General features: G+C 38.5%; 1 protein-coding gene across 1 annotated transcript; it reads left to right on the top strand.

Annotated features, from left to right (window-relative positions):
• The first annotated feature begins 560 nt into the window (after positions 1 to 560).
• On the top strand, positions 561 to 8,629 carry thoc3 (THO complex 3). Its single transcript, XM_071539375.1, has 6 exons — positions 561 to 740; positions 1,927 to 2,083; positions 3,009 to 3,213; positions 4,121 to 4,282; positions 6,294 to 6,394; positions 7,954 to 8,629. Exons 1-6 carry the CDS (start codon positions 561 to 563, stop codon positions 8,115 to 8,117), a joined length of 969 nt encoding a protein of 322 aa, XP_071395476.1. The 3' UTR covers positions 8,118 to 8,629.
• The last annotated feature ends 919 nt before the right edge of the window (positions 8,630 to 9,548 follow it).

Below are 9,548 nucleotides of genomic sequence, written 5' to 3'. Positions count from 1 at the left end.
ACCATGCATCTGAATTTATTGTTTCTGAATTCACCTCTTTGAACTTAAAATATTACATTTCTTGATTTGCAATTTCAAAAGCTGAAATTGAAATATATTTTTGTCAATGTTCCCAAATTCAGATCCAAAAATTCAAGTTTCAGAATTTCAAAAAAACATATTCAGGTTTCTCACTTCATGTTCATGATTCATTGATACATGTTCATGTTTCTCACATTTCTCACACAGGTTTCTCACATCAAAACCATAACCTGGTGCAAGCTACCTTGAGAAAACCAAACTCAAAGGCCCTAAAGCCCCCATGCAGGCTGCCGTAGAATCTACCCACACATGACGTATTGGGTTGCCAGGTTGTACCTTGTAGCGTTTGAGTGTTATTTCAAATATATTTTCGTGTACATTATATCGACTAATAAATATCATGGGACGTTTGTTCAGCACTAAATTAATGAACATTTTGCATATACATACATCTAATTTAGTCTGAAACATTACATTTCACAGCAGACACGAGATCGGAACTGGCAACCCCGGAAGGAAACTTTACATACGCTTTCAAGATGGCGTCGCAGTACTACCAAGAAATGCAAGACAGCTTCAAAAATAACAACAAAAGTAGAGAATTCCCGGCACACACAGCTAAAGTCCATTCGGTGGCGTGGAGCTGTGATGGCAGGAGACTCGCCTCCGGCTCTTTTGACAAAACAGCCAGCGTTTTCGTCCTCGAAAAAGACCGTTTGGTGAGTCGCTGTCCACTTCTATCAGCTAGCATGCTAGCGTTAGCCTCGTTTCAATGAACCAGTGGATGGAGCTGCAGCTTTCTGGCTCTGGTTAGAAAACTCAAAGCAAAAGCTCCACTGACTCTTTCCTGTGGGCTAAAATGAACTAGAGTGTTCAGAAAGTATCTTATAAAGCACACATCAACATGCTAGCGTCTAAATTAGCCTTAGCTCCCATGTGCCGTCATTTCTTGCATGAAGAGAACCTCCTGCCAAACTCCATTAAAAAGAAATCCTAGTTTAATGCGGCCAGTTCTATCGTTATAGAGACATAACGTTACGCCATAAACTATGATCCAGTACCTTTTCTGAATTGTTAGTATCCACTCTTCAATTCGGCATACATATGATCCATCAGGCAGCACTGTATTTCAGTAAAATGTCACATTAGAGAACTGGTTCGCCTGTCGCCTTCCCACTATTTTCTTCCACCAAAGCATGGCGTGAATCAAATGTACAAATTGAATTTTTTATTGGAAGAAGTGCTGCTTGGTATATTGGATGTATGCCGAATTAAAGAGTAGCTCCTAAAGGTTTAGAAAAGGTCTTAAGTGATGTTATATGAGGCGTGTGTTTTTGCCGATAAAGAAAGAAACATAATATTTGCCAGAGTTTCTTTGGCGTTACGTTCTGTCCATACTAGAGAACTGAAAGTTTCGAGTGAAGTTCTTTATAGACCTAGATGTGTCACTTCAGTGTGATATAGCCTATATGTTATGTGGTAAGGAGCCATTCAACGTGATGTCTGTAGGGCTGGGCGATGTAGTTGAAATCAACATCCTTATAATTATATTAATATAAGTATTTTACCAATATCGATATACATCATGACATGGCCCAATTATGCCAAATCACATTAAATAATCATATTAACGTTCATCCCATTGAATCTAATGGTAATGTTAGTGTGTGATGTCCAAAAAATATATTTCATACCTTATATTTCATAGAGTTTTTAAATAAAATGTGCTTGTTATCATCAGTTTAGAGAGCAGAATTGTGTGTCACGATATCCCAAAATCACCATATCGTCACAATATGATTCCACTGAAAGATGATGATATTGAATTATTGCCCAGCCCTACTGTAAAATATGTCTGATGTTTTTCCCCGCACCGTTTCATGCGCTTCCCTCCTCGCTCCCCAGGTGAAGGAGAACAACTACAGAGGTCACGGTGACAGCGTGGACCAGCTGTGTTGGCATCCAACCAACCCAGACCTGTTCGTCACGGCGTCCGGAGACAAGACCATCCGGATATGGGACGTCCGGACCACCAAGTGCATCGCCACCGTCAATACAAAAGGTGGGGAATTAGTCTGTGTGTTGACTAGGGTTCGACTGATGTGGTTTTTTGAAGGCTGATACAGATATTTTTTTTAGAATCGAAGGTGCTGATAGAAGGTATTTGATATTCAATTTCTTGCCATTTTCATGCCAAAAATTAAAGTATTCAGTGTTTCCCTCAGAATTTTCTTCTTGTTATCATGGGGGAAATACACTTAATAAATAAACAAGTAGAGTAATGCATATAGCTTGGACATTTCCTCGTAGAATCATCGGATGGTTGAGGTGTGAGCTAAGATCACAATAAATTGCGATCTCCATTCATTACAAGGCAACTAGCTAGGTTACTTTCAGTACACTACTTTTTATTTTGTGGAATCCTGTGAAATGTGTTTTTATTGCACAAATAATGAAAGTATTTTATTTTCTTACCTGGTGTGAAATTGAGGTGAAGACGCACCGCCGGGGGAAACAAATTTTGGCAACAACACCACCGGTATTTCCTTTTGAGGAGAAGAACAATGAAAATCAATAGTACATTTAAGCATGACTGAGTGCTGAGTGGGGAAAAGTAGAAGAAGAAGAACTGCTGCAACTTTGTCTTTAAACCAAGGTGCATGAACTAGAAAACTAGAAAAGATGTTCTTGGAGGCCGATGGATGCTCTTCAAAAAAACTTTGACACAATAAAAATCAGTTTTTATTATATCAGTTAAAGTTTTTTTGAAGAGCATCCATCGGCCTGCAAGAGTTTCTTTTTCTAGGAAACAGTAAAAGGAACAAAAACGAAATGATAGAAGAAGAGTGCGTGAGCTGCTGCAACAGTCGCCATCTTGAATCGGCCTCAGTGTGAACACTTAATCCGTGACTAGCAAAGATCCTGTAGATGGAGAAGTTAAAGAAAAAGAACTATGAAATGAACTGTGTTTTGTTTGTTGTTTTTAGGTGAGAACATCAACATCTGCTGGAGCCCGGACGGCCAGACGATCGCCGTGGGCAACAAGGACGACGTGGTGACGTTCATCGACGCCAAGACGCACCGCTCCAAGGCCGAGGAGCAGTTCAAGTTCGAGGTGAACGAGATTTCCTGGAACAACGACAACGACATGTTCTTCCTCACCAACGGCAACGGCTGCATCAACATCCTGAGGTACGGACCGCACGGGGGGGAGGGGGGGGGGGGGGGGGAGTCTGTTTCTCTGGGGAAAGTCAGTGAAGTGTTCAGCAGCAGAAAGCGGGGATTTGCACTGGGGGATTTCTTCAATACGTTTTTTTTTTTTTTCAACCTTTACTTATTCATGGAAGCTCGACTTAGCTCTGTGCTCTTCTTCAGTTTCACACATTTCACACCTGGGAGCTTCACAGTCTTCTGATGTTTGGGACTGGCAAGATATTTCCTGCAGGAAACACTTACTGTAGTTTAGGGCTGAACGATTTTGGAAAAAATATCTATCTGCGATTATTTTGACTGATATTGCAATTGCGATATGATTCGCGATATTAGAGGGAATGATAATTTTTACATCATTCTCATTTTCATTGAAAAACGTATTAAAATGATTATGGTGTGATTTTTGCAGGGATCTGTACCAAACAAAGATGTTTTCTTAAGTCTGTAGAATATGATGTGTAGGCCAGGACATCTCTGCAGCACCACAATATTTCATTTAAAATGGTGTTTTGACACATTTCACCTTTAACAAATATTGTGACTCCTGCGATTTGAAAATTGCGGTAGGCCATATTGCAATTTTGATTAATTGTTCAGCCCTATTATAATATAATGATAGTGTAATATATAAGGACAATGTAAAATGTAATATATATTTTGGGATGGTTAGTGTGTAGCCTACTTTGGAACGGTTAAAAATAGGTTTCTGGGACGGTTTTGGGACGGTGGTGAAAGACGTTAGTTTCGAGCTATGCAAATTACCTACAAAGATTCGATAAGGGATTCGAAAGGATTCGGATTCGACACTGGATTCAGATTTGATCAAATGCTTTCGAACCCCAGCCCTATCTGACTCTTAGCGGTGTCTTGGGCTTTGCGCCTGCAGTTACCCCGAGCTGAAGCCCATCCAGTCCATCAACGCTCACCCGTCCAACTGCATCTGCATCAAGTTCGACCCCACGGGGAAATACTTCGCCACAGGAAGTGCCGACGCGCTGGTCAGCCTGTGGAACGTGGAGGAGCTGGTGTGTGTCCGCTGCTTCTCCAGGTCAGTCTGCACTACCACTGTGTGTGTGTGTGTGTGTGTGTGTGTGTGTGTTTATCATGTCTTAAATGATAATCCAAATTATTCTGTAGTCTCGATGACATTGGGAACAAATTTTTTTTTTATTTTTCCTTTTTATTGGGGTTTTTAGAGTTAGACATACAGTCGAAAATAGGAAAAAAAACTTTCAATGCAGATATAGAGAAAACATGAAAAATAAATAAAAATAAAGAAAAAACGGATATACATGAGAACTAGGGTTGCAAAGGGGTGGAAAATTTCCGGTAAATTTCCGGAAAGTTTCCGGTAAATTTCCATGGGAAGTTAAGCTGGGGAATTTTGGAAATATTCCAAATTGGAAACTTTCCATGGGAATTATGGGAATTTATGGGAATTTATGGGAATTAATGGGAATTTATGGGAATTAACTGGGAATTGAGGGTAATTTAATGGAAAGGTATCATATCCAAGCATAAATATTTGTTTTGTTATAAGCAGACATCCATCCAAAATAATACAATTAAAACAGATTTATTTGTAAGTAGAACTTTATCAAGTGTTAAATATTTTATTGAACAATCAATTCTTTCATTGAAGAACAAAAACATGAATGTTGAGTTAAATATTACTCATCCCCCCAACCCAACCCATTCAAAAATTAACAAAAATGCACAGGAATGCACAGTGCATGTAGGGGGCGTGGTCTCAACAGCCCTGCAGTAAGCAGTGTGCTATGTGTGCATGTGATTGAGGAATAGCATAGATATTCAACTGTACTTGCATGATATCTGGTTGTTTTAGTCAGGATTATGCTAAAATATATTTTCCCCAACTATATTTAAGTTCCCTATTAAGAGCATACCTTCAATTTCGTAAATTCCTGGTTTATTCCCGTTTATTCCCATAAATTCCCGTTAATTCCCATAAATTCCCGTTAATTCCCATGGAAAGTTTCCAACTTTGAAAATTCCCGGAATTTTGCAACCCTAATGAGAACAGATAAATACATTTTTACAGGTGAGTTATCGTACACATATGAGGAAAAAAAGGAGTATTGCAAAATAGTTTGCAATTTGCACTTTAATTTTTTGCAAATTCAGTTCAAATATAGACAACATGAAAAATGTATTAAGACAAGATTAATTAGAAAAAGGGGACTCAATTTTAATGTATTTTTTGTATTTTGTAATGTAAATTACAATGGACATTCTGTATCAAATGAAATGTTTCTATATTGTGAGAGATTAGATTAGTTAGATTTTCTGTGTTTTTCCACTAAAAATACAGTTTTCTAGGAAGTAAAAGTAATGGGATTTTGATATAAAACAGGGTTCCCACAGGCCTTGAAAATCCTTGAAAATCTGTGGATTTGAGAAAGATTCTTAAAGATTTTGAAAATGAATAGATGGCCTTAAAAGCATTTCATTTTTTTTTATCACAATATAGCGCACAAATTCATCTCTGGATCTCTCCTCACATCCTGAGGAAAACCCTATGATGGATATTTGTGTTGATGTAGCAGCAGTTTTAAAATGAAAGATTTCACCATGAGTTATTGATTTGACAAGATCATGAATACAAAATGAGGCCCCTGTGATATCTAATTTTGACCAATGTCATGTCTTACCCCAAAACATGCCAAGTTTGAGTCCTTGAAAATCATTGAAAAGACCTTTAATTTGTCCAAGGGAGTGTGGGAACCCTGATAAAAATACAGAAAATCAAAGTTTGGTAAATGCTTTGGCATTTCTTCGTAAATAGTTGTATATTATTATGAAAAAGTTTTTGATTTCATTGTGACTTTAAAACTCAGCCGTTTCTGATGCATGTGTTCTATCTGAGAAGTTTTCTTCCAAGTAGTGAACATGCGTAAGAATAAAACAGGAGAAAACAAGAAAGATGACTAACCAGCTGCCCAGTTGTCACAAGACAAGGCACAGCAGCTGTGAGATTGCTTGTTTTCTACTGTCACTTGTATAATGAAGCTTTCTTCCCCTCCTGGTCCGTCCTGCAGGCTGGACTGGCCGGTGCGGACGCTGAGCTTCAGTCACGATGGGAAGATGCTGGCCTCGGCCTCTGAGGATCACTTCATAGACATCGCAGAGGTGGAAACAGGTCAGTAAAACATCCTGCTGGCCTCCAGACAGGCTGTTAGACTGAGGCTGGGTCTGTCTGCTGGACCAGACACTTTGGCAGGAAACCAGCCAGCATTTGGAGGTCGTTTCTATTCTTAAAATCTAGTAATAATAATAATCTTTATTTATAGAGCACTTTTCAAAGTGCTTCACAAAGGCAGCAAAAATAAAACAGACAAGTCTTAAAATCATCAGGTTTTAAAAGAAAACAGATAAAAACAATTTGGTGTATAAAAACCAATACAGTGTAGGAAAAGATACGAATAGGAAAAGAAAAACATTTTTTAAAGGAAATAAAAGAAAGTTCAAAGGAAATTAAAACTCAAGTAAAATCAGGAAAGGCTCTCTAGTAAAAGTCTGTTTTAAGAAGGGACTTAAAGGAGATCGCTGACTCAGCCGACCTGAATTCCTGAGTTAGCTGGCAAAGGTGAAAGTTGTGAATTTTGGGATTTACCAAAAGTTAATTTCCCACTCTGTGTTCTGTATGTTCAGTTTAAAACTCTTCTGCCAAACTGCAGAAGATTCTACACTGTTACAGTGTTTTCATCAAGATGACCGACTTGAATAGAAGACTCACCGCCAGTCTGTGTGTAAATTTAAGAGATGTTTCTAGAGCAAGAAGCTAACTTTTCTGTCTGTGGGTCACAGTGGATGGGACTTACTAAAATAATCACCAGCCAGGCAAGAAATGTTTTGTAATAGCAGCTGCAAGAGATGGTTGTTTACTGACTTAAGTGGTAAAAACTTTCCAGCAAATTTCTGGTATTATGTCATTTTCTTGCAACGGCATAATACTAGAAAGTTGCAGTCTATCCCAAAGATAGACTGCAAACATATTTACTCTTAAAATTACTCTTTGACAAAGACAATATGTTGAAATGCATCAGTTTTTGACACCAAAGAGAGACATTTTAAGGGTAAACAGGTTGCAGTCTGTCTTTGGGAGTTACTGTCCTCACTGAATGAGAATTTTCTTCATGATAAAAAGATTTGTTAGTATTTGTCTGGTGCTGGTGGCATCTGCCTGTCACAGTCAAGATTTTCAAGAACATTATTGTCATTGTGCAAGCACAACAAAATTGCAATTGCGTCAACCTCATATGGTGCATTGAATTAAACCTTCACATATATACAAAGACTTCCAATTTACAAAGAATAAATAAGAAATATAAAATATCAGCATAAAAAGTACAGAATCTAAGCAATATACAAGCTATAAGCAGTAAAATACAATTAGCGATAAAATACAACTACAACTAAGTCCCGCTTGACTGTTGAATGATCTTGTTTATTTTTTTACTTCTTCTTTTTGTCTAAAACTTTTGCTTTTTATTATGAAGTTATATTGAAGAGGGAAGGAGAGATGAGGAGGAAGGGAGAAGGAAAGAGGGAAGGAGAGGGAGGTAGTGTTTGCTTCTGGAGCTGGTAGGGGTTCAGTGTCTTGCTCATGGACACTTCAACAGGTTGCGGGGTGTTTGAACCCGGGTCCTTGTCTTGTCTTACACCTCCTCCTTTTGGTGTATGTGTGTGTGTTTGCAGGAGAGAAGCTGTGGGAGGTGCAGTGCGACTCCCCCACCTTCACGGTGGCCTGGCACCCCAAGAGGCCGCTGCTGGCGTACGCCTGCGACGACAAGGAGGGCAAATACGACAACAACCGAGAGGCCGGCACCGTCAAGCTGTTCGGCCTGCCCAACGACTCCTGAGCCGCAGGGGGCGCTCTGCCGGGGTTCAGCCGACAGAAAGGGGTTCGCTTTTTTCCCTGAGGTCCACCTGAGTATAAGGATTTCATCAGAACAAGGGAGGGGAAAATAAAAATGTTGGATTGCTTTGTATTTCGGCTGCACTTCAAAAAAACAAAGATGCAGGACAGCAGGGAAAATTAGATACTGATTACAGAAAGTGACTCATGCGCTTTCCTTTCATGGCAGATTTCAGTGTAATTACTCTACTTTTAAAATAGTTAGAATAGCAGAGGAATGATCTGGATTTGGCCCTGCTGTGCAGAAAAATACAAGAATATCAGCAGTGACTGTTTTCCACCACCAGAGGCCGCTGCTTTCCAAACATAAGTCAGGTTAACTATATTCTCCTATAGTTGAACTCATTCCCTGTTTTTTTTTTTAAATACAGTTAAATAAGTAAACCCAGTGTTGTAATATAATATGTTTTGTAAAATATGTCTTAAGTTTTGATATTAAAATCGGTCTCTTTATAACTTGTTTGTCATGTGTCCTTATGGATGGAATATTAATTGTGATGTTTTGTCGCGTTCAGGGTAGAGGCCTTCTTTGTGTGTGTGTGTGTGTGTGTGTGTGTGTGTCTTTGCATGTGGGTTTGACTGATGCTGGTTTTTGAAGGCCAATACTGATACTGGTACTTTTTTGGATTGAAACTGCCAATAGCTGATAATCAACATCTTTAAATGTGCCAATTTTTGTGCTGAAAAAAAAAAAAAAACCCAAATTCTAACAATTCAGTGTTTTCCCAGAGTTTTCTCAATCTTGTCAGGGTGGAAAAACCTCTGAAACAGAATGAAACCATCATGGGACACTAAAACTCTCCAATGGTTAGCAGCTCATTAAAGCAGGTGAGGCAGGTTTCATTACATTCTCCAGACTGTTGAGTAAAATCCTCCCACAGCACACTGGGATGATTTCTCTGATAAGACATCTGATATAAAAAAAAATAAAATAACACAGTGAGTAGCTGTAGTCAGGGAGGAACCACCATCATATCAGAGGTGAACCACACTGACTGGATGAGATCTGATTTTTAACAAAAGGCCAATATCTGTCCCATATATTCAAATATAGTCAAACTAGTTTACACAGTTGATTACTAAAGATCGGTTCAAAATTTTGTTAAAACAGTATCTCCAAATACTTCAGGAACCATAATTGAATTGTGTGTGAGTAAACTAGGGAAAAAATGGTGTAGGAAATAAAATATATACCTGGGTGAAAGTAGAAATCCCCTTGGCAGAGAATGAGAAATGTATTTTAATATCCTATTTTCTTGGAATTACATGTGTGAAAGCACAGGATGGATAAATATATAATTTAAGAAGGTCATTCAGACAAGGATTGACAAGTTTGCTATTAATTCTTGAGGAATAGTGATTGATTTATAATTTT

Source organism: Centroberyx affinis, unplaced genomic scaffold (assembly GCF_046629955.1).
Source record: "Centroberyx affinis isolate AG114_WGS23_722 - 3 ecotype Tasmania unplaced genomic scaffold, CSIRO-AGI_Caff_v1 ptg003443l_1, whole genome shotgun sequence".
In the NCBI taxonomy this organism is placed as follows: Eukaryota; Metazoa; Chordata; class Actinopteri; order Beryciformes; family Berycidae; genus Centroberyx; species Centroberyx affinis.
The sequence above is the reverse complement of the archived record's forward strand: the minus strand, read 5'-3'. Positions and strand labels throughout refer to the sequence as shown.